The sequence below is a fragment of the Syngnathoides biaculeatus genome, chromosome 6 (genome assembly GCF_019802595.1).
Source record: "Syngnathoides biaculeatus isolate LvHL_M chromosome 6, ASM1980259v1, whole genome shotgun sequence".
NCBI classification, from domain to species: domain Eukaryota; kingdom Metazoa; phylum Chordata; class Actinopteri; order Syngnathiformes; family Syngnathidae; genus Syngnathoides; species Syngnathoides biaculeatus.
Window position 1 is genome coordinate 6,527,845 of NC_084645.1, and position 26,302 is coordinate 6,554,146.

At 43.0% G+C, this 26,302-nt stretch overlaps 1 protein-coding gene and 1 long non-coding RNA gene across 4 annotated transcripts in view; one reads left to right on the forward strand and one right to left on the reverse strand.

Annotated features, from left to right (window-relative positions):
- The window catches only part of chka (choline kinase alpha), a 37,677-nt gene extending 28,103 nt beyond the window's left edge, over positions 1–9,574 (forward strand). For all 3 annotated transcript variants that reach the window (XM_061821780.1, XM_061821779.1, XM_061821778.1), the window contains 4 exons: positions 4,675–4,783; positions 4,879–4,985; positions 5,085–5,166; positions 8,560–9,574. In XM_061821780.1, coding sequence (XP_061677764.1) covers positions 4,675–4,783; positions 4,879–4,985; positions 5,085–5,166; positions 8,560–8,619 — 358 coding nt within the window. In that variant the 3' untranslated portion in view covers positions 8,620–9,574. The remainder of the gene's footprint in view (positions 1–4,674; positions 4,784–4,878; positions 4,986–5,084; positions 5,167–8,559) is intronic.
- Positions 1–26,044, reverse strand: LOC133501799 (uncharacterized). The gene is made up of 3 exons (XR_009795281.1): positions 25,995–26,044; positions 1,344–1,521; positions 1–1,218 (listed from the first exon to the last, which is right to left on the reverse strand). It is a non-coding gene; the product is annotated as an uncharacterized LOC133501799 (long non-coding RNA).
- Between the last annotated feature and the right edge of the window lie 258 nt (positions 26,045–26,302).

Here is a 26,302-nt window from a genome sequence, read left to right on the forward strand (position 1 = left end):
GTCATTCAAGTACTTAATTGCTACATAAATTTGTGGCCTGAATGGAAGGGATGTCAAATTTTCTTCTTCTTAACATCTGATTGTGTGTTTTACTTTTCTAAAACAATCATTTTATTAGTTATGGTACGTACTATGTCATTGTTGCCTCATACTCTATCCTAGCATAGGAACACATTTATACCAGTGGAACACTTAAACAAATATCTTCTGGTCCTGTTGAAATTTGCAATTATTTGAGGCACCAGTATTCTAGGAGGAAAAATGTATCACTCAGGCTCTGTTCCTGCCCAATAGAGAGTTCTTTATGATGAACGTTCATGATATACAGTACTCTTGTACAGAATCAAGTCTCTTGAATTTCTAAAATAGCTGCATCCATCTGTTCATCTTTTTGAATGCTAAAATGCTGACAACCCAAACCTTTATGTAAGTTTCATAAATATGTGAAAGTGTCTGATACTTCTGTTTTCTGCAGTCTGACGGACAGATTAATCGCTCATTCTACTTTAACTTTATTCCCTTAAGACTAAAGTTTTCTGTGCATCTAAAACAGGGGTCTGACTCGTGGCCCGCAGGCCAACTACGGCCCCTGGGACAATAGTTTGTGGCCCCTGTCTTAATATGAAAGATTAATTTTAGTGCGACCCGCAAGTGTAATATGAAGGACACTTATTGTATGCGGAGCTGAATGAACCAATCACTGTGAGGTTATTGGCTCTCGAGGCCGGGAAATCCACCGATTTTATTTTGTACTCTCGACATTAGACGAGAGCTCCAGACACAGTCAAGATCAGTATGTCCAATGTCTCACCGCCTTAACTCTCTTGCGTGCTCAGTACATCCAATTCCTCGCCACATTCACTCACTCGCTCATTCCTCCAATCAACTGGGCGGAGGAGCCGTGAAGCCGCTGACTCTGATCATCCGTGTCGACTTCTTTGTACACTGAAACTTGAACGCGACACTGACTTCAAGTGGAATTATTACAAAGCCTCAAACACATCTTTTTCAAAGCCTGCAGTGAAGAGAAGTGTCGGTGATGAGTGTCAAGTTTACACAACCGATGACAGTTGAAGAACGATATCGGAGATTACATCAGCAGTGTGCCAGGTTCCCACAACCAAGGAGATTTAAATTATGCTTTCTCAAGGAAGAAGAATGTGGGATGTTTCTCTTTCACCATCTCTAACCCGTTGTATTCACAGCGCCACGTCTCCTCTTTTTATTTAGTTCGGGCAGTCCAAAATGTAACAAACACAGTAAATGCGATAGACAACATAACTGTAAGCAGGTGTGTGACAATAATGCAAATGTGAGTCAATAAAAAAAAAAAAAAAAAGTACCTGAAGCAAATAAAGACAAACGAGTCGGGGTGTATCCTCTGTTGCGTGCTGAGCGCTTGTGTTGCATCTCGATGACGTCCTCTCTCGGTCTTGTGATGTCATCTTCGCCATCCTGGTCGTAGCGCCTCTGTCTCTACAGTCGAGCGCTTTCCCGGACGTAATGTTCGTGCATATTTCTCTGTTGCATCATATTATTCAAGCATTCAAGCAAGACTCATAAATAGAAAAACAAGAGATAGCTATGTTCTATGAAGAAAAAGTATTAAAAAGCAAATGAGAGTAAACATAAGAAGTATGTACAATTAATCCAACAATGAGCACAGACAATTTCAGGAAAAATGGGGAGTGCAATATTTTTGTTGACCACAGAGCCACCCAGAGTTGTCTTATTTGCGCTGAGAAAGTTGCAGTGCACAAGGAATAAAATTTGAAACGTCATTACACAACTAGACGTGCTGAGCAGTATGAAAAATACCAGGGAGATGAGAGAGCCACCCAGGTTGCCAATCTTAAAATGGTTCTACTGAGGCAGCAACATTTTTTTTAAGAAAGCAACTAAAGAGAATAATGCAGCAGTTGAAGCTAGCTACGTGGTCAGTGAGATGATTGCTAAAGCAGGAAAGGGATTCACAGAAGATGAATTTGTCAAAAAGTGTGGTTTACGGGCTCCAAATATTGCCTGTCCAGAAAAGAAAGGTCAGTTTAACAACATCAGCCTTTCTGTCAACATTGCGGCAGAGCGCATTTCTGACAAGTCAAGTGACATTTATGATCAATTGTACACAACATGTTTCAGTGTATATTCAGTCGCTCTTGATGAAACCACAGACACTGCTCAGCTCACGATATAAGTCCATGGCATTGACAATTTTAAAGCAATGAAGGAGTTGCTCACAGTAATTCTAACGCATGGTCAGACGGCCCCTCGGGAAATATTTCCCCAGCTGTGTGATGCCATTGAGAATGCCGGTTTGCCATGGAAGAGGTTTCTTGGAATTGCAACTGATGGAGCTCCATCAATGACAGGGAAGGAAAATGCAGTGGTGGCACTTGATCAAAAGAAACTGGAAGAAGAGGATGTGGAGGAGGCCATTGCTCTGCACTGCATTATCCATCATTAGGCCCTTTGCAGCAGTTGGTGGAAGTTTGACATTGTGTTGTCTGTCATTGTGAAATACATAAACTGAATCAGATCCAGGGGCTTAAAGCACAGAAGGTTCCGTGCTTTTTTTTTTTTTTTTTTTTTTTTTTTTTTTTTTTAAGAGGAAATTGAGTCAGAATATGGGAATGTTCTCTACTTCACCAAGGTACATTGGCTCAGCAGGGGAGACTTATTGAGATTTTTTTGAGCTCATGTTCAGTACAGTTCATGTTCAACGTTCCATTCATGTTCAGAAAGTTAAAGGTTAAAGAAAAAATTATTTGTACTTATTTATTTTCATCTTATCTAATGTTACATTTTTTTTGACAACATCGGAATGTTTTTATCAGAGCTTTTTTTGTAGAAATCCTGATGCGGCACAGCCTCATCCAGACTCTGCCTCCAGCGGCCCCCAGTTAAATGGAGTTTGAGACCGCTGATCTAAAAGATAGTGCTGGTACAACAGCAGAACACTAAAAAGACATACTGTACATAACCTAGATACTCTGCATAAATATAGCTTGATGAAGCAACGAAGCGGAAAAAGAACACCACCTGGCACATAGTCTAGGTTGCAATCAATATATCCTCCCTGCAGTCGTAATTCATGGCCATCTTGTGACCTGCGATGTTGAAATGCTGTAGTTATGTAACCAGAATTTGGCGGGCCAGTGAGAGTAAGCAGTGTGAAGGAAAATTGAGAAGATGCTGCATTATACTTGCCAGGCTGTGTATAAAGAGTGGGAATGAGTCAACTGTCTTGTCCTTGGGAACATGTGTACTCGTGTCAGCGTTTTCCAGTTTCAAGGGTAAACCAAATTGCTTACACAAGACTGAAATTGCACTGAATCACAGACAAAGCTTTCATTTTCTCCCACGGTCCTTTTGTCCCATTCTCCAGCCGCCTTCTTCAAACTCCCCACCCCACCTTCTAGTGCAGCCATTAAGGCTCGTCATGTGCTGTGGTCATGTCATGTAATGTGATGTATACAAATGGCATACCGCATGGACACAATTTGAGAGCAAATGCTCTTATTTTATCAGGAAGAATGGACACAACCTTTCCATGTATATTGTATGCTGTATATTTAACAGTGACTCGAGTGACATGACCTACTTTGTAGCAGAAGGCCATGAGAATTATCTTGGTTACTCGGCACCTATTTTCTTTTGAATGGATTAATTTGAAGAACAACAATTTAAACCAATGATAAAATACATTTGTTATGATTTCTTATCACGATTGTATTGTGAAGTTGGGGCTCAAAACACAGCTAAAATCAAGCACGAAGTTAATTATTGTCGGCAAAATGATAAACATTTCGGGTCATACATGAGCAGAATTACTAAATTTCTGCCTTAGATACTGTAACGGATATTGTCAAGGTTCAGACCACTTGGTTTGGATTCCAATAAAAAGATGTAAAATGCATTCTTTTTGCCACAGTACTAATGTGATGGGTTTTAACATTTGTGTAAATGTGCTTCTTGTGTACAGTGGAATAAACCCCCAATATGCTTATTGGCAGTTTATTTTGCCAGAATATCCAAAAGGGTTTATCATTTTTTTCTTCTTCACTGTAATTATCATGGTTATCAGTTATCCCTGGATTTGCGGTATTTGGAGTCTATCTTCTTATGCGTATAACCTTTGCCTTTGCTCTCCACCATGTAATCAGCAGCGAAAGACATGTCAGTTAATCTCAACATGTTGTTTAAAATTTCACACCACAGGCATTATCCATCATTGTGTACCAGTTCTTTGTTTCAGTTACTGTGTTTTTCGTCGAACCCTACTTAGAATGAGTCTACAGTACATCTGCTGTTTTTGTTGATTTTACCAGCTATAAGCCACAGGGCTTCAGTGCAGGGAGCCTAACAACAAAGAAGTTATCCTCGATGGAAAAACAAGATCACTTGCTCTCTTTAAGTGGAGGAAAGTGCATGAAAACACACACAGAAGAGTATACAGGACTCTTTCTTCGGCATTGTTGAGTTTAACAAATTACAAGATTTTATGGATCCCTTTCTACAATTGATTCCTGCTGCATACACCCAATAGAAACAAAAAATGAAGTTCCAAAACAGGAATGTGTTGAACATCATGCATGTCATCATTACCATAGTGCCCAAATTGAGTCATTTCACCGTAACGTAAATCGTCTGAAATATTTATTGCATCTGTTGCAGGGGATTTGATATTGGCAACCATTTCTGTGAATGGATGTATGACTACAACTGTGACGAGTTTCCGTTCTTCAAAGTGAACACTCAGGTTTATCCTTCCAAGGCTCAGCAGGTGAGGCATATATTGTAGACAACTTCTTTTGTTGGCAACTGGATGGTTTTCACATCAAATACTGATTTAGACAATGTTGTGATGTCTCTGTACAGTTCCACTTCATTGAAAACTACCTGCGTGCGTCGGATGAAGGATTTGACAACCTCAGTCGTGAGGACCAAATGAAAATGAAAGAGGAGCTTTACGTGGAGGTCAACAGGTAAGTAAAATGACCACATTGGACACCGTCAGACAATTCTGTTACAAAGGCAAGCGGCATTCAAAAGCAAATGTTTGCATGCTTTTCTTTGGACCACAGGTTTTCCCTTGCATCCCACTTCTTTTGGGGCTTGTGGTCTATCATCCAGGCCCGTCTCTCTACCATCAAGTTTGGATATCTGGTGAGTGATGCAATTTGCAACGTTTTCCACTCATTAGGTGGAGCCAGTCAACTGAACATGATTTGAATACAAAAAATGAGCAATATTGACCTGCAGATTGGGGCAGTAAATAATTTGAAGAACTGTTTGGTATAGGTTAGGTCAGACTGCCATGTCAATCAACGTGTTTGCAGTGCTAGATACTGCACTCTACTTAGTGTGTGTCTGTGTCACACACACAGAAGGCCTCTGCCCAAGGTCTAAAAATCATCACTTGTAAAATCACTGGGTGAGCAGCTGTAGTTTACAATTGGAATTGGTTTAAAAAGACCCAAATCCATATCCCAAATGGCTTATGAAAGAAGGAAATGAAATCCAACTGATCCCATATGATCACTCTACTTGATTTATGGAACACTTTCACAACCACAGGAGTAACAAAGTGCTGTATATACAAGATAAAAGACGATCAATAAAATAATACAATCTTTAATTAAATGTTTTTTAATCAAAATATACCATGGTTCCCTTTAGATTGCCGTTTTGTATTTTCTTGTATTCCTTGTTGCACATGTTGTTTAAAGCTGTGTATCCTATGCTGCTTGTAGCAGATATTCATTGATTCATTAAATTGTATTTGTAAAGCATCAATTCATAAGTTATTGCAAGGCACTTTTCATATGGAGCTAAAGTAAAAAAATAATTGAAAATCTAATTGTATTCATCATAATCTGAAAACGGTTATTCCAACACAAACAATCCTGTAGGGCTGAGGCCTGTAGGTTCATCCCAAAAGTACAGTGGTTCTCAGTCACAAAGTACCACCGAAAAATATACTTAGCCTTCAAAGTACCATCATGCTGACTAATATTAAAATGCACCACGCCCAGGGGTTCATCAGAAACAATTTTTTCCCCATAAAAATATAATCCACTGTAACATTATGCACAGGTTGAACATTGACACCGCACTTCATTTTATGTTTTTTAACAATTGTTGCCCATAAAAGTTAAATAAAAATTGTCCCATAATAAAACTTTTAAACGCGTTTTTAAAAATTAAAGGCAAATGTTATTGAGGTCATACCGGAACTAGTTCCTGAAATAGTTCGTTTTGCGTGAACTTGAACTGAATTTAGTTCATTTCTGCCTCATGAACATTACTGAGACTGCGCTGTTTCTGGCATCAGGATGGTTTTCGCATGAAAATTCATTTTCATTCAAGATCGCCAGGTTTCGTTTGGAACTTCCAGGACAAAACCCGGCTGAACCCCCAACTACACAGTATACGGGCCTTCATATGTCCAAGAATACATTTGGGAACCCATTCGATGCAGCCACTATTCATGTTTCCATTTCAGCTGCTTGACTGCGAGTGCTTCAGGGACCTGGCGGAGATGGGAAGGAATGCGTTCTTTGGTACATAATTGTAACAATTAATTATGAGGATAATTATTTGTGTCAGATTGCTTTAGTTAAAACACTGTCAAAATATGGATTTAATTAAATGGTCATTATAAGACTAGAATAAATAAAATATTTTATCCGTAGCTAGAGCTCTGAGAAATGCAGTAGTCATACATTACATGTTTTGTTTTCCACATTAAAGTCAAATGCCCTGTTTTTGTTTAAATTCCTCATTGTAAAAATTAACTTCAATTTTTTTTTTTTTAGATTTTAGGGTGAAAGCTGCAGCTGGATGGCAATAATGGAGAAAGGAAATAGCCTTTCACCAACATTAAAAAAAAACAAAACAAAACATGAAGTTCAATTTTGGAGTGGTGAACTTTGTTCAAAATTTTGAATTATCAACTTTTTAGAATGACGAAGTGAACTTTGAACTAGTTAAAAGTTACTTGTACTCAGGCAGGGATTCTTTGGAAGACCACTAAAGGGAGTTGTTTAATTTAGGTTTACCGTCTTCTGGTTTGGTTTATTTTTTATTTTTAATTTTTAATACAGCCACTTAAAGGGGAAATCCAGTGCTTTGCATGAACAGTGTATCCAATAGGTCATGTAATATGTACCCTAATTTGTCAATGTGATGTTAAATCCTCTCTCATTTAAGTGTTTTGAGAAGATTTTTATCGACAATTACAAATTTTCACGGGCGCTGCCATTTTTGTGAGTCACATGACCTACGTGCGCGGATGTGACGTGTACCGTGCCACAACAAAGGCTCAATTACATGGGACACCATTTATGCCCAGAGCTGATTTCTCTGATTTATCCTCATCTGATGAAGAAATAGGAGTATCGGTTGATCGGGAAGACGGAAGAATACTTCCATGCAGATTTGAACCTGTGGTTGTAAATGTTGAATATGCAGATGATTTCTTCGGGCGGAATGATGCGGAGTCTGACTACTCAGAGGCCTATGCGCGGGACATAACTGCGTAAACAAAGGCGCCCGGAGCTCCGGGCCGGCAGCCACGGATGGTTCTTCGAACGGGAATGACGCGGAGTCTGACGAACGGGCTCTGGCGGCGCTCCGCGAGCCAAGCTTCCAGGCGGGGGAGGCCATTACCCCCGGACGCCGAAGCTATGCTAAAGGCCTCCACTCTCACCGAAGCTCGGCTAAAGGCCTCCGTCGCAGCCGAAGCTCGGCTAAAGGCCAAAGGCGGGCCGTGATCAAGCTTCGACGTCGAAGCCGAGTTCTTCAAAGCCACTGTAATGAAAAACATAAAATCACACCAACAGGACAGAGATAAAATCCTTATCCCAGCTGAAGTGATCGTAAGTGTTCAGCTCGCCTTCAACGTCGAAGCTCGGCTCGCGGCCGCCGCAGGAGCTCACTCGTCAGACTCGGCGTCATTCCCGTCCGAAGAACCATCCACGGCTGCCGGCACGGAGCTCTGGGGGCCTTTATTTACGCACTTATGTCCTACACATAGGCCTTCAGAGTGTGTAACCTAGTGTTATTAGGGCCTACGAGTTGTCAGATTCCGCATCATTCTGCCTGAAGAAACATCCGAATATTCAACATTTACAGGCACAGGTTCAAATCTGTATGGAAGTATTCCTCCGTCTTCCCGATCAACCCATATTGCTACTTCTTCATCAGATGAGGATAAATCAGATATATCTGCGCTGGGCATAAATGTTGTCTCATGTAATCGAGCCTTTGTTGTGGGATGGTACACGTCACAGCCGCGCATGTAGGTCATGTGACTCACAAAAATGGCAGCGCCCCTGAAAATTCGTAATTGTTGATTAAAAAATCTTCTCAAAACACTATTAAATGAGAGAGGATTTAAAATCACATTATCAAAATAGGGTACATATTACATGACCTATTGGATACACTGTTCATGCAAAGTACTGGATTTCCCCTCTAAAATATTGACAAAAATGTACTATACATAAACATTTAATCAGTTTTTTTTATTCTTTCTGAAAATGTTCTTCATTGTAGGAGTACGCCCTGGCCCGATTTGAAGCCTATTTCCAGCAGAAGAAAATGTGGGGCCACTAATGGAGCCAAAAGATTGGATGGATGGACAACGTTCTCAGCTGAGCGATGTCGTCATATCTGATAAAGATTCGGTGCTTCACTTACACTCTGGAACGAGAGTTTTTGCTGGCTGATATTGGTGGTGGTGTCAAATCGAATCCCAAATCTGGGTGCTCCTCTCCACCCCAAATTCTGATGCATCTCAAAGATTCCAGTGCTTTCTGATGACATTATCTGGTCAGGGCTGTTTCTGCTTCTACATTGCTCAGTTGATGTGACTAATATAGACTATGCCTAAAGCGGATCAAAAATGGATTTCAGTTGAAGTTAGACTTCACGCATTAACATTGCATCAATGTACGTATATGTTATTGATTCGTTCTGTGGGAAAGAGCCAATATGTGAATTTCTTCAGGTAGATTAATGCTTACTTAAGCATCCAACTTTTATATATTATATGTAGACATCAATGTACCAGTAATCCATCCCTCTCTGTTACTAATGAAGTGTACAGCTGGTGGGCTTATGACTTGAAAATATACAGTTGATGTAGTCTTACTGTTTTAGGTTCGAATGGCAGTATTATGTAGGCCAGGGAAAGCGATGTTGGTGCATTTCCAGGTGTTGGAATTGTTCTGGATTGAGCATGATCCATGATCATCAATGTGAAACCATCGTATGTTAGCTATCTTATACAACATTATTTATTTTATGTAACACCTCACTAACTGACATGGCTCTGCAAACTTATAGTGTGAATTTCGATCACTGTGATGAGTAAATATACAGTGGTGAGAGCGCAACCGCAATTTCTGCTAAAATAACATTCCGTCTTCGATAAATTGTTGCCTTACTTTCCTCAGGTAATTGGGGAATTGTAGTCAAACATATTACAATGTAGAAAAAGTTTTGAAATTCATCTATCACAGTTCCATGGCAATTGAATTATAGATTTTATTATAGTATTGGGTCAATCCTTTCTGTTGTGGATTTTTTTTTTTTTTTTTTTTTTTAGGGCAACAAAGCCAAATGCTATTATTTGCGTAATTGTAAATACCCATGACAGCCAGCAACCAACTTAAAACAAACATAGCAGCCTGCGAAGCCTGCAAAATGTGTTTTTTGATTGATGGGCGTCTGCTTTGCTTAATATTTTACATAAATATGCTTCGTATTTTATGCAGCTTTGTGCTGAAAGTTGTGCAATTACTGACAAAGGTTGATGATTAGTCTCTGAGAAGTCAGAAATTCTACTGTTGTAACATTCAACTACTAGAACTAATTTTATGTTCAGGAACATAAATAACCATAGTTTTAATTTGTGTCCATATTTTCCGATCCTTCTAATGACTAGCAACTAATCTAGGGACTTTTGACTCACTTAGTATATAAAAAAAAAAAATGGCAAAATTGGCAAGCATGTATAAAGTTGGCAGGACATGGCGTGGTGTAATACATTTGTCTGGCGCTGTATCTATGTTACGGTATTACATGAGTCTCACACTTTTAAGCCTCGGAGTTTGATTTTGGAAACCCCCAAAATGTGATCAAGTATATTGTTGGCATTATCTCATATTGTTTGTATCAGAGTTGTTGCTCTTAATGTGTGATTTACACAGAATATAAGGAAGTGATCCCATCCTGATCTGCTGTATGCATCAGTTGTCTGATGTTGGAGCTATCCTGATATTTTTTGACTGTCCAATGTAGCACTTTTGATTTCAAAGGACTTGAGTTAAAAAAAATGTACAGGATTCATTTTAGTCATTCATTCATTGATTTGATGCATTTCAGTTATTGATTTTGAATATGTTTGTTTTAATTTATATCTTAGTTATTTTTCTTTTTTAATGCGAGTCTTTAGGTGTATGATTTTGGGATGCAGAGAGACTAACGTTGCATCGGTACATTGTTCATTTGACCAAAAAGATTTTACATAATGTGAAAGTCTGAGCCAAGTTGTGTTTTGTTACATTTGATACAATATGGCTATTTTATTTTTGTTTGTTTGACATTACATAATATAGCCTCAATCTATTCTACAAACCGCTTGTCCTCACTTGGGTCGTGGGGACAGTGGCGCCTAACCACTGGTCCCTGGTGTCTTTACAGCATGAGATTTCTGTTTGGACCAAACTTAAATTCAAGAGTTAATCTAAGCCTAGGTGTGTTCAAAGCTCTTTTGCCAACGTTTTTAAATCCCATTTGATTATCCCATATTCCAAAGTTAGTTGCTTTGAAGTTTAATTTATGGTAAACATTTCATGTAAGGTTAAAAATATTTTTTTGGAACATGATTGTGTATATGAATATTCCTGTTCACACTGAGCCACTTGCACCAATAGAAACAGCAAGAAATACACTCACTTCTTGCATTGTTCACTAGTTTGATTGTGGTTGGTGACATACTTGTAATACACATCAGGATTTGATATTCAGTAATGAATGCTTAACTAAAGTGAAAGTGGTTAAAGGTACACTACTGCATCATAGAAAACATTAACTGTATCTGTATTTGTCTTGCACACAATAAAAATATTAACTGTGAAAATCTGTTTTGCCTTATGTGTTGGGGGCTGGTTTAAAAGATGTAATGATATCACAATGATCTAAAGGTCTGGGTCAACTTTTCCAGAACTTTAATTAACTTTAATGTCAGAGCTATGCAGATCACAGAGTTATGTTTAGCAGTGTCTCCAGATGACGGCAGTTAAATTGAGGTGTTGTGCCACTGTCTGAAGCAGATAAATATGAGACCAAATTTTCTTCAACAAAACAGTTTTGTGCAATAAAGCAAAGAGATTGCTGTAGGTAAATACCTGCACTCACTATCTTTAAAAACTAAAGATCAACTCCGAAACCTTGGTATGTGGTGGTGTCAGAGCATTTACTGTACTAATATTCCCTTTTACCATCTGAAGAACACATCTAGAGTGAAGGCTTACGTGTATCAAGCAGACCAGTCGAAGCTCATCAATGCTTTTATCTCAAGTAGGGTTGACAACTGTAATGGTCTTCTCACTGGACTCCTCAAAAAGAGCATTAAACAGCTGCAGCTCATTTGGAATGCTGCAGCTCCGGTTCTGACCAGAACAAAGAGGTATGAGCATATAACTTCCACTTCTAAAGTTTTTACACTGGCTTCCAGTTATCCATCCATCCATTCATTATCTACCACTTTTCCGGGTTGGGTCGCGGGGGAAATAGCTTCAGCAGGGATACCCAGACTTCCCTCTCCCCAGCCACTTCTTCCAGCTCTTCTGGAGTGATCCTGAGGCGTTCCCAAGCCAATCGAGAGACATAGTCTCTCCAGTGTGTCTTGGGTCATCCTGGGGGTCTCTTTCCGGTGGGACATGTCCGGAACACCTCACCAGGGAGGTGTCCGGGAGACATCCGCCTCAGATGCCCCAGCCACTTCATCTGGCTCCTCTCAATGCAGAGGAGTAGTGGGTCAACACTGAGCCCCTCCCGGGACACCGAGCTTCTCACCCTATCTCTAAGGGAGAGCCCGGACACCCTGCAGAGGAAACTCATTTCGGCCACTTGTATCCGTGATCTTGTTCTTTCGGTCATGACCCACAGCTCATGCCCAAAGGTGAGGGTAGGAAAGGTAGATCGACTGATAAATTGAGAGCGTCGCCTTTCGACTGAGCTCCCTCTTTACCATCACTGCAGACGCTGCGCCGATCTGTCTGTCGATCTCCTTCTCCATTCTTCCCTCACTTGTGAACAAGACCCCAAGATACTTGAACTCCACTTGGGGCAGGATCTCATCCCCGACCTGGAGAGGGCACGCATCCTTTTTCCGACTGAGGACAACAGTCTCGGATTTGGAGGTGCTAATTCTAATCCCAGCTGCTTCACACTATGCTGTGAATCACACCAGTGAGAGCTGGAAATCAGGGCTTGATAAGGCCAACAGAACCACATCATCTGCAAAGAGCAGAGATGCAATGCTGAGGCCACCAAACTGGGCACCCTCTAAGCCTTGGCTGCACCTAGAAATTCTGTCCGTGAAAGTTATGAACAAATTCGGTGACAAAGGGCAGCCTTAGCGGTGTCCAACTCTCACCGGAAACCAAACTCTGACAGCAGTCGTGCAGGGACCGAACAGCTCGTATCAGTATTGTATCGTTACCCCATACTCCGGAAGAACCCCCCACAGGACTCCCCGAGGGACACGGGCGAATGCCTTCTCCAAGTCCACAAAACACATATAGACTGGTTGGGCGAACTCCCATGCACCCTCAAGCATCCTGCCAAGGGTGTAGAGCTGGTCCACTGTTCCACGTCCAGGACGAAAATCACATTGCTCCTCCTGAATTCGAGACTCGACTTCCCGACGAACCCTCCTCTCCAGTTCCCCTGACTAGACCTTACCAGCGAGGTTGAGGAGTGTGATCCATAGTTGGAACATACCCTCCGGTCACCCTTCTTGAAAAGGGGGACCACCACCCCATTCTGCCAATCCAGAGGCACTGGCCCCGATGTCCACGCGATGTTGCAGAGGCGTGTCAACCAGCCTTTAGGAAGTCTGGGTGAAGGTTACAATACGTTTGGGCCTGCCACGTCAGACTGGCATCTTCCCCCACCATCGGAGCCAACTCACCACAGGTGGTGATCAGTTGACAGCTCTGCCCCTCTCTTCACCCGAGTGTCCAAGACATGCTTTCGCAAGTCTGATGACACAACCACAAAGATGATCATCGAACTGTGACCAAGGGTGTCCTGGTGCCAGGTGGACATGTGGACACCCTTATGCCTGAACATTGTGTTTGTTATGGACAATCCGTGATGAGCACAGAAGTCCAGTAACAGAACATCACTCGAGTTCTTACTGGGAGGGCCATTCTTCCCAATCACGCCACTCCAGGTCTCACTGTCATTGCCCACATAGAATGATGGAGACGCCAGAGGGGGCGCTCTCCAGCACTCCCTCTAAGGATTCCAAAAAGGGTGGGTACTCTGCTCTGTTGTTTGGTGCATCAGCACGAACAACAGCCAGGACCCGTCCCCCTACCTGCAGGCAGAGGGAGGCTACCCTCTTATCCACCAGCGTGAACCCCAATTTACAGGCCCCGAGCCGGGGGGAAATAAGTATACCCACACCTGTTCAGCATCTCTCCCCGTTGGCAACTCCAGAGTGGAACAGAGTCCAACCCCTCTCAAGAGGAGTAGTGCCAGAGCCCCAGCGGTGCGTAGAGGTGAATCTGACTAATCGAAACTTCTCAATGTCACGAACCAACTCGGGCTCCTTCCTTGCCAAAGAGGTAACGTTCCATGTCCCTAGAGCTAGTTTCTGTGGCCGGGGTTCGGATCGCCAAGGTCCCCGCCTTTGGCCACCGGCCAGCTCACATTGCACCCGACCCCAATGGCCCCTCTCACAGGTGGTGAGCCCATGGGAAGTGCGACATGTTACCCTTTCGGGCTATGCCCGGCCGAGCCCCATGGGTGAAGAATGTTTTTAAATCCAGGTTGAAACTCTTTTTTTTCCTCATGTTTTTGAGTACTTCTACTTTTCAACATTTCTTGTGCTGTAAACTGTTGCACTTTAATTTTCAAATGTTCTTATTGATTTGTATTTGAATGCTTTTATGGTTTAGGGCTAGGCTGCAGTGTTAGAGCATTGGCCTCACATTTCTGAGGACCTGGGTTCAAATCCTGGCCCCACCTGCGTGGAGTTTGCATGTTTTACCCGTACCTGTGTGGGGTTTCTCTGCGCACTCCTGTTTCGTCCCACATCCCAAAAACATGCATTAATTGGAGAGTCTAAATTGCCCTTTGGTGTGATTGTGTGACTGTTGTCTGTCTTCATGTGCCCTCCGATTGGCTGGTAACCAGTTCAAGGTGTACCCTGTCTCCTGCCTGAAGACAGCTGGGATTGGCTCCAGCCCTCCTCCAACCTTTGTGATGATAAACTGCTCAGAAAATGAATGGATGATGAATGAATGAATGCTTTGAAGCCATGTAAAGCACCTTGTGTTTGTTTTACAAATAAATTTGCTTTGCTGAAAGCTTCAGCTACCAAGTAAATGTTGATGTTTTAGTTCTACATACATATACTTTACAGCCTTAATGTTTTCATTGAAATAAGTATTTCAGAACTTTGTCAAGATTGCCACAAAATTATATTACAAATTGTAATAGAATCCTGAAACACTAATACCATCATGTTGTGCATCACAAATACAGAAACAATCCATCTATTTTCTTCACTGCTAATCCTCACGAGGGTCACGGGGAGTGCTGGAGCCTATCCCAGCTGTCAACGGGCAGGAGGCGGGGTACACCCTCAACTGGTTGCCAGACAATCGCAGGGCACATGAAGACAAACAGACGCACTCACAATCACACCTAGCGGCAATTTAAAGCCTCCAATTAATGTTGCATGTTTTTCAGAATGTGGGAGGAAACCGGAGTGCCTGGAGAAAACCCACGCAGGCACGGGGAGAACATGCAAACTCCACAAAGGCGAGGCCGGGATTGGAGCTGTGACCTCAGAACTGTGAGGCCACCGCTTTACCAGCTGATTCACCGTGCCACCCACAGTACAGATACCATTACTAAACAAAAGGCAATATAACAGCACACAGCTGTGCCAAGAACAAATCTGGACCAATTCAGAATTGAAATCCATGACATCGATCTCTTGTTCTTTTTTTATACCACTTATCCTCATTGCAGTCACGGGACTGCTGCAGCGGTCGAAATGCGGGGGTACACTGACCTGGTCGACAACCAGTCAATATTGACCCAACCATTCACACTCACATTTGTGCGTGGGCACTATAGAGTCTTCAGTTAACCTATCATGCATGTTTTTGGGATGTGGTAGAAAACTGGAGTAAATTCATGACTAAAATGTAAATTTACTGAACTGTAATTGATCAAACTCTTCAGAGATGCTGATTTTTAAATGTGTCATTATCATCATCACCCTAGTTTAAGTTGGCTAAAATTGCTTTTGCTCAGAACAAGCAATCTGAGGACAGACAAATCTGATGTCATTGAGGGGTAGCACTCAGGCCCTGTGAAGATGAATTTGAAATCTGATAATTATAAGAAACAATTCAATTGCTATCATAAAAAAAAGTAACACCGTCCAGCCGAAACGATTCAGGAGACCCTGGGCAGCTTGGACTGACATGGCAGCACATGATTCAGAATAGTTTTCTGTGATGACCCCCCACCAGGAAGAAGAAAAATATTTGCAAATCCCAATCCATAGCACCCGTGATTACACCTCTATATATCAATGTGTATAGAGGATAGTCTAATCCAGCGGTTCTCAAACTCTTTTGTGCATGCCCCCGCCCCTTTTTAGAGATGAAATTTTGAAATTTGAAATTTTTACTGATGAAAATGTAAAAAAAAAAAGTATAAGGTTTTATAATTTATACTTAAAGCTTCAAGCGGGCCTGTCATGAAATGGATGATTTTTGGTATATTATTAATGAAAAACCCACAGCCAATATGGTCCCATGTGTTTTTTCACCACAAAACGTGATTTTGACATATACAGCTTTTTGTAACTCCCACCATGAAAATCCTCTCAGGGATTTGTTTTCGAGAAGAAGCAGGAAGTGACGTAAAGGGCAGCGGTGCCCCCTCGTGGACTCGTTTGTTTCCATTAGTTTTACCTCCTGGAAAGTAGCTTTTTGTTCCTTCGTGTTAGCCAAAATGCCGGCTTATTGCATTACTGGACATTGCTTGAGCACTACAAAGAATGGAATTACCCTTCATAACTTTGTGTATGAAATGTGTTGATGTGCGCATACAGCTACTAAAAAAAATAATAGTTTGGGGCGGACCACGTAATCAGTCTCTCTCATAACGTAGCAAAAGATCCGTGTATGAAATGTGTTGATGTGCGCATACAGCTATTTAAAAAAATAATATTTTGGGGTGGACCACGTAATCGGTCTCTCTCATAACGTAACAAAAGATCTGCATATGAAATGGCTCGATGTGCGCGTTGCCCAGCTAACAATGTCTCACTCAGCCTCGTCTCGATAGTTTTCATCGCGTACTGCAGCGGCTTTGAACATACCCCTGAAAGCAGCATGGCTCGGCTCCACCTCCTCCTTATATACCACTGCAAGGAAAATCAGCCACACTGGCTGAGGCGCCACGTTCGTGGTCACAGCTTCTGCGAAGGTTGCGCGTGGGGCTTTGCGACGGGGGCGGCTCTGAAGAACCCAGCCGAGAATGCGTTACTCAGTCGCGTGCGCGCATCAAGCGCCCCGGCTCGATTGTGTTGGTCAGTACTGCGGCGTCTGTGAGCACCCCCTTAAAGCAGCACCGCTCGACTTTGTCATAAGTCACAGTGGCTGGCTGCCCGACGAATAGTGTAATACTGCCTTGAGGGCTCGAAACAATAGTGTAATATTGCCCCGGTAACTTCACTCGGTTGTGTGGTGTTGTCGTTTTCGAAAAGAGCTTCGGTGTCAGAAGGGGCGTCGGAAAAATCCAAATATCTCTGTTGTTCGGCTTCCATAGTTGCAGGCACTGCGTGTTTTCAACGGCGGAAGTGACGATGACGTCAAGGACAGAGGACGCACCTAATATGGCAACCACTTGGATGTCGAGGGACACTCAATTGCGCAACTTCGTGCATGGATGACGTGCTCTCCACTCACTTTTTTACCACATTATTTTTTTCGTATAGACATTGAAGTGAATACTGTTATATGTATTTTTCATTAAAATATCTATTTTAGAATGTTTATAGGGATGACAGTCCCACTTTAAACTATCGCTCTCTGTCTGTCTCCCTCTCTCTCTCTCTCTCATCTCTCTCTCTCTCTCTCTCTCTCTCTCTCTCTCTCTCTCTCTCTCTCTCTCTCTCTCTCTCTCTCTCTCTCTCTCTCTCTCTCTCTCTCTCTCTCTCTCTCTCTCTCTCTCTCTCTCTCTCTCTCTATATATATATATATATATATTCTAAGTTGCTTATCCTCACAAGGGTCACATGAGTGCTGGAGCCTATCCCAGCTGCCCTCACAGTTCTGAGGTCTGGGGTTCAAATCCCGGCCCCACCTGTGTGGAGTTTGCATGTTCTCCCTGTGCCTGCTTGGGTTTTCTTCGGGCACTCCAATTTCGTCCCAAGTCCCAAAAACCATACATTCATTTGACACTCTAAATTGCACCTTGGTGTGATTGTGAGTGCGACTGTTGGTCTGTCTCCTTGTGCCTCGGGAGCGGCTGGTACCCAGTTCAGGGTGTAGCTCACCTCCTGCCCGGAAATAGTTAGGATAGGCTGCAGCACTCCCACAACCGTTGTGAGGATAAGCAGATCAGATCGTGGATGATATACATATCACTTGCACTGGAAGCAGTGCAGCCAAGTGAAGCACTCCAAAATAAAAATAGACTAGAGTGTTGGGATTAATGCAATTTACATGTAACAAATTGAATGAATTCAGGTTGCAAATCGAGCTGATTGCTTTGATCTTGTTTAGCCTCGCACAGACGGCCTTGCTGGCCCTAAGCATCCAGTACTGAGCAATGCTGTGTTTAACTTTAAAGGAATGCAAAGCAATAGAAAACCAAAAATTGGGGAGGGGATGAAGCCCACTGACCATAACTCAGAGGGCTGACTAACTTCTTTTTTTTTCTCATCGTGAGTTAAAGCCGAAGCAAATAAAGAGGAAATAGTGCTCATATTTTCTTTATCACCACAAATATGGCCACTGCATGCATAATGAGGAGAATGTACTTTGTAATTGTCATCCGAAGCATGTGCCCTTTTGACCACCTTAACAAGTAAAACAAGGAATCGGTTGGCATGTAGCATCTGCTGACACACAGACAGACAGACAGGGGGCAAGAATGCGACGTTGAGGAATGTTATCACAAACAAAGAGGGATGCGAGGTTAATTAGTTGAAGCTTGCGTATCTGCACGGACACTTTGCTTGTTCACAACCATGAGTCCTGTCTCCACATGTTTTCATTTCTTCAGATGCAGCCAGAGTGACTGTGAAAGTGACCACCATGCAAGTATTGATCAGAATTACAGCATTTATTGATTGCTGCATTATAGTGAGTTGTAACTCTGAGTTGTAGCCCAAACAGAAAACTTCTAAACAATCCATGACGTTTATTGGCTTAGTTTTACAAGTTAAAAACCAGTATTTCAACGGATTACAACGGATTAGGGGAGAAGGAGACTTGGTGGTGGAACCCCAAAATACAGGGAGTCATACAAGGAAAGAGATTAGCGAAGAAGAAGTGGGATACTGAGAGGACTGAGGAGAGGCGAAAGGAGTACATCGAGATGCGACGTAGGGGAAAGGAAGAGGTGGCAAAAGCTAAACAAGAGGCATATGAAGACATGTACACCAGGTTGGACACGAAAGAAGGAGAAAAGGATCTCTACAGGTTGGCCAGACAGAGGGATAGAGATGGGAAGGATGTGCAGCAGGTCAGGCTGATTAAGGATAGAGATGGAAATGTGTTGACTGGTGCCGGTAGTGTACTAAATAGATGGAAAGAATACTTTGAGAAGTTGATGAATGAAGAAAATGAGAGAGAAGGAAGAGTTGAAGAGGCAAGAGTGAAGGACCAGGAAGTGGAAATGATTACTAAGGGGGAAGTCAGAAAGGCATTACAAAGGATGAAAAATGGGAAGGCAGTTGGTCCTGATGACATACCGGTAGAGGAATGGAAGCAATTTGGAGAAATGGCTGTGGAGTTTTTGACCAACTTATTCAACAGAATGCTAGCGGGCGAAAAGATGCCTGAAGAATGGAGGAAAAGTGTTCTAGTTCCCATTTTTAAGAACAAAGGGGATGTTCAGAGCTGTGGGAACTATAGAGGAATAAAGTTGATGAGCCACACAATGAAGTTATGGGAAAGAGTAGTGGAGGCTAGACTCAGGACAGAAGTAAGTATCTGCGAGCAACAGTATTGTTTCATGCCTAGAAAGAGTACCACAGATGCATTATTTGCCTTGAGGATGCTCGTGGAAAAGTACAGAGAAGGTCAGAAGGAGCTACATTGTGTCTTTGTGGATCTAGAGAAAGCCTATGACAGAGTACCAAGAGAGGAACTGTGGTACTGCATGCGTAAGTCTGGTGTGCCAGAGAAGTACGTTAAAATAGTACAGGACATGTATGATGGCAGCAGAACAATGGTGAGGTGTGCCTTAGGTGTGACAGAGGAATTTAAGGTGGAGGTGGGACTGCATCAGGGATCAGCTCTGAGCCCCTTCCTGTTTGCAGTGGTAATGGATAGGCTGACAGATGAGGTTAGACTGGAATCCCCTTGGACCATGATGTTCGCAGATGATATTGTCATATGCAGTGAAAGCAGGGAGCATGCAGAGGAACAATTGGAAAGATGGAGACATGCACTGGAAAGGAGAGGAATGAAGATTAGCCAAAGTTAAACAGAATATATGTGCGTGAATGAGAAAAGTAGAGGGGGAAGAGTGAGGCTACAGGGAGAAGAGATAGCGAGGGTGGACGACTTCAAATACTTGGGGTCAACAATACAGAGCAATGGAGAGTGCGGTCAGGAAGTGAAGAAACGGGTCCAAGCAGGTTGGAACAGCGGGCGAAAGGTGTCTGGTGTGTTATGTGACAGAAGCGTGTCTGCTAGGATGAAGGGCAAAGTTTACAAAACAGTGGTGAGGCCGGCCATGATGTACGGATTAGAGACGGTGGCACTGAAGAAACAACAGGAAGCTGAACTGGAGGTGGCAGAAATGAAGATGTTGAGGTTCTCGCTCGGAGTGACCAGGTTGGATAGGATTAGAAATGAGCTCATTAGAGGGACAGCCAAAGCTGGATGTTTTGGAGACAAGATTCGAGAGAGCAGACTTCGATGGTTTGGACATGTTCAGAGGCGAGAGAGTGAGTATATTGGTAGAAGGGTGCTGAGGATGGAGCTCCCAGGCAAAAGAGCGAGAGGAAGACCAAAGAGAAGGTTTATGGATGTGGTGAGGGAAGACATGAGGGCAGTTGGGGTTAGAGAGGAAGATGCAGGAGATAGGCTAAGATGGCAAAAGATGACATGCTGTGGCGACCCCTAACGGGACAAGCCGAAAGGAAAAGAAGAAGAAGATTTCAACGGATTACCACAAGTCATCCGTAAGTAGTTTTAAGGTAAGCTTATGAAAGAGGTCAACCTACTTAGCACAAAAAAAGTATTCAACCTTCAGTTGCAGATTATTTAATGTGGTACACTGAGGTAATTTTCCCTTTTCTTCAAAAATAATGAAATGGACTTTGTTTAACACCTTTCAATCATGTGCAACTGCGATACATTGTTGAATCAAAGGTGCAGTTAGCAGTTTAACAAACAAAACTTTATCATTTACAGTATGTTTAAACTGTCTGTGATCCTAATATTAGATACTGTATTATGAAATTGAACACTCACCCCCCAATTTCCCCATGTTGTGCCGCTAAAAAATGAAATTAATTGGTTAATTAATTAAAAGTTGAAAATAATTACAAGGACAGCTCTTGGGACAAAACAGAGGTCATATATCTGAAATGATATTCTAAATAATCTAGCCTACACCCTGAACTGGTTGCCAGCCAATCGGAGGAAATATAGAGACAAACAGTCACACTCACAATCACACCTAGGGTTAATTTAGAGTGTTTAATTAATGTTGCATGATTTTGGGATGTGGGAGGAAACCGAAGTGCCCAGAAAAAAACCCAAGCAAGCACAGGGAAAATGTGCAAACTCCACACAGGGAGAGCTGGGATTGAACCCGAGTCCTCAGAACTGTGAGGCTAACATTTTCCAGATGCCACACCGTGCCGTCCTCCTTATTTAGCTTACATTTTTTCAATGTAATGCTTTCTGCATTAGTATTTAAATTTCACTGTTTGTGACTCAAAATGGGTAGCGTCCCATAAATTAACCGTTAGTATGATATATTATAACTCCCCAATAGCCCAATTGGAGAAAACAAACGAATATGATAGTTGCGCACACCGTATAAAAATATCCATCCATCCATCCATTTTCTGAACCGCTTATCCTTACAAAGGTCGCAGGAGTGCTGGAGCCAATCCAAGAACTGTGAGGCCAACGCTTTACAGCTTTTCCAACGCACCACCCTGTCTAAAAATAATGAGGGGAGTTTATTTAACTGTAACCTGAAATATCAGTTGTCCTCTTGACCATCTTGACCTTATAGCTAGGAATTTTTCAGCTCATGGCATCTGCTAACACACACCCAGTCCCAATGATGCAGCAGAAAGGAATGTTATCTTACACAAAGAGGACTGTGATGCTAAGTCGTACACTGTTAGAAAGTAGGAGCTCATGGCTCTCTGCACCTTGACAGAAACCCAACCATAAGTAACCAAACCTTTTCCAACTTTCACTTTGATTGGACATGTTGTTTGAACCTGTTACGGATGAATGACCAGTACGAGTGCACCAGGATCATAGATGATGCAACCACAGCACATGTGTATCACTGATCATGTGATAGTGATACAGTATATATGATTGTGATAAGATAAGATCAGTGTTATTTGAGCGTTGGCCTCACAGTTCTGAGCACCGGGGTTCAAATCTGGCCCCCCGCCTCTGTGGAGTTGTGTTCTCACAACACCTGCGTGGGTTTTCTCCAGACACTCCAGTTTCCTCCCACATCCCCAAAACATGAAGTCTTTGGAGACTCTGAATTGCCCCGAGGTATGATTGTGAGTGTGTTTGTCTCTATGTGCCCTGCGATTGGCCGGCAGCCAGTTCAGGGTGTACCCAACCTCCTGCCCGAAGAAAGCTGGGATACGCTCCAGTACTCCCGTGTCCCTTGTGAGAATAAGCAGCTCAGAAAATGGATGGATACTGTATATCTACAGTAAATCAATAGCTATATCATGAATACGAAAGATGAATATTAAAGTATACAAGCAAATATAACTGGGAAGTAACGGACAGTTTTCTCCGGGTACTCCAGTTTCCTCCCACATCCCCAAAACATGCAACATTAATTGGAGGCTTTAAATTGCTGCTAGGTGTGATTGTGAGTGTGGCTGTTTGTCTCCATGTGCCCTGCGATTGTCTGGCAACCAGTTCAGGGTGTACCCCACCTCCTGCCCAGTGACAGCGGAGATAGGGTCCAGCACTACCCGTGACCTTTGTGAGGATAAGGGGCTCAGAAAATGGATAGATGGATGGCTATTAAATGGATAATCAGCCTAAAAAGTAAAAATACAAATATCCACTATGCAAAAAGGCGGCACGTTGGCTCAGCTGGGAAGTGTTGGCCTCACAATTCTAAAATCCCAGGTTCAATCCCGGACCCGCCTGTGTGAAGTGCCTGCATTGGTTTTCTCGGGGAACTAAGGTTTCCTCCCACATGCCAAAGACATGCATCATTAATGGACAATCTAAATTGCCCCTAGGTGTGATTGTGAGTGTGACTGTTGTCTGACTCCATGTGCCCTGTGATTGGCTTGCAACCAGTTCTGGGTGTCCCCGCCTCCTGCCCGTTGACAGCTGGGATATGCTCCAGCACTCCCGCGACCCTCGTGAGGATAAGCAGCTAAGACAATGGCACTATGTGAAAACTACATTTAACAGTAATGCAAGACATACATCAAGGAAGAGATTCCAGACATTCCAATGACGCCCCCCCCCCCCCCCAAAAAAAAAGGCAGAAATAGGACTGGAGAAGGGCACAGAATCACCCATCAGGGTCAGTCTGGTGGCCGTCTACGCCAACCGTAAGTTCAGTGCAGGAGGTCAGCCAGATGCTAAGCACCAAAGTCTTTAAGACTTTAAGTCTGAAGATGGCAGAGTAGGAGCCAGGCAACAGTGACAGCTGTTGGCCATGGGCATGAGGTGGCAACCGTAGGTTGAGCGCTGCACCGCTGGAGCAGGAGCAACAGGTTGTGGCTGCCAGACGAGCGCCGCCGCCACCAAAGCTAGAGATTGCTAGTCGAGCGCTGCCGCCGGGGTAGGTGGTGGGCACAGGTGAAACGCCCCCGTTGGAGTGGGTGGCTGCCACAGATTAGGCGCCACTGGATCAGGAGCAGGTGGCGGACAAAGGTAGGGCGCTGCCGTTGGAGCAGGTGGCTGCTGCAGGTCAGGAGCTCCCGGAACAGGAGCAGGTGACGGCCGCTCCTGATGTGCCACCGCCGGAGCAGGAACAGGAGGTGGCCACTGGTGGAAGACCTCTGCTGGAGCAGGTTGCAGCTGAGGGCCGGGCACCGCTGGAAAATGAGTAGAAGCAGGGGGCGGCCGCTATTCAACCACTGTCGGAATAGGTGGCCACGACGGGTTGAGTGCTGCCGCCGGAGCAGGTCGCTGCCGCTGGTCAGGAGACACCACAGGTAGCTGCCGCCAGAGCAGGCGCCACCACAGGTGCAGGTAGACGAATTTTCTTTGCCAGGGAAATTTCCGACATGCCGTAGTAATTATATCCACACACACAAATAAACGTAATACAGTACTGTATATACATTACCGTAGATAAATGGTACCCAACTATTGTAAAATTTGACTCTATATTGTTGAAGTTTGCCCGTTTGCTGTAGTGGCATCATGAGAAAGTCAACAATGAGGGAAACGAAACAGCTTCTGTGTTATCACAAATCCCTGAGAAAAGGTAGTACCAATAAACTTAAGAAATAGGTAAAAAAGGGTTTATGACAAAATCCATTAAAGTGACACTGAATGGACATCCCAAAGTCCCATCCATCCATCCATCCATCCATCCATCCATCAATTTTCTTAGCCACTTATCCTCATGAGGGTTGCGGGGAGTGCTGGAGCCTATCCCAGCTGTCAACAGCCAGGAGTCATGGTACACCCTGATTTGGTAGAGACAAACAGCCACACTCACAATCACACCGAGGGGCAATTTAGTGTGTCCAATTAATGTTGCATGTTTTTGGGATGTGGGAAGAAACTGGAGTGCCTGGATAAAACCCACGCAGGCACGGGGCGAACATGTAAACTCCACACAGGGAGGGCCGGGATTGATCAGTAAAAAAAAATTAACTTGTTGCTTTTACTGACAGGCCATATGTATTATCTTATGGCACACCTTATGGTATTGAAAACGTTTTTGAATGTTTTGCCTATCCATAAAATTATGGTGTATTTTTCCATGAAAAGATGGTAAACTGTGCAGTCATAGGAAATAACCCGACTGCACATTTTAGATTCGACATTCAATAATTTATAGTCTTTTCCACGCATGGAATTGGTGGCTGTGTGGTGGGATACAATTGTGGTAATCTTCACTGATGGTTGACTTTCTGGAACTTTCTCCCATTTCCGGAGCTCAGCCACAGTGATCTTTGGGTTCATTTTCACCTCTCTCACTAAGCCTCTTCTCACCCGATTGCTCAGTTTGCTCTCGGAAGTTTTCTGGTCATCACAAATGTCTTCCATTTAAAGGTCTACCGACACATAAAGCATGATTTTTACTATGTTTTCAATGAAAAAAAAAGGCAGCTGGAATGGACCCATGAGACAGTAGGAAGTTCCCGCTTTTTTAACAACGGAGTTTACAGAAGCGGGGTGAAGTGTTTATATTGGTTTATACCTATGGGTTTTTTTAACTGACGTCACATTTTTTTGCTGAATTACCACTACACCCCTGCGCGCCACCATTTAACCTCTCTACCTAACGCCTAACACTGTTATAGACTCCGGAATGCTCTCTGTTACTGTTTGTGTTTTTGTGTTTCATGGACATTTTGGGACTCAAGTACACAAGAGAGGACTTGCTAACCATCAGAGAGCTTTCTTCCGACTTTTCTTCTGGCTTTTATTCCACAACTCTTACCAGTTCACTGAAGCTTTTTCCAGAGTTGCTATTCTGCGCGCTCTTCAAAGCATGTTCATGATCCAGTACACATGTCCGGCTCCATAAGCGGGGACATCGTCTAACACTTTTAACGAAAGACTTTGGATGTTCTGCAGTTCTGTGCTTCATGGAGACTTGGATTTGTGGACGATTGACCGACACTGCTGTCACGCTGCCGGCTTCAACCTCCATCGTGCTGTTGTGTCGCCGAGCTAACAAGCTTAATTGATATTCTTTTCAGAAGGCCAACATTACAGTTAAGACCCTTTTTTGTGAGTCACTTGAAAGATTCGAGAATTTTGTGAAATACTGGATTTGTTTATTCTTTTGTCTTTATGCCAATGTCATAAAATTTTAAACAAACATTTTGCTTTGCTTGCTGTGAACTAGTATACTGGTTTTACTTTTTGAAAAAAAATGGAGCAAATGGAGTTTGCCTCGCTATTAAAAAAATAATATTCCACCGCCTTTTGTTTTCCGTGTTACCATACAGGTAAGTATATATAAACGAGGAATGGTGCACGGACATTACAGAGCTCAGCAGACACTGCAGCGATTTTCGTGAGCTACAACAACCTAACTATAAAAAATAAGACTGAACTCACCATTTACGAAGTGCCTTTAGCAGACAAGTGTCCATCCCACTGCTCATCCTCCGTGACATACAGATTCACAGAGTAAAAGATCAAAGGCACAATACTGCGCCTATGGACGCAGTCCTGATTCCCATGATTTCGTATGCCACGTGCCCTAATAGTCAGTCTGGACTTCATGTGCTGTCGGTCGCGTCTTCAATAAATGCAGTTAGAAACATAACGTTGTCCACCTTGCATATGTATGAGTAACAGAGCTCAGGGAGAAGAAATGGTCCCTGTTCGAGGCAGCACAATGGGTGACGTCACGTGAAAAAAAA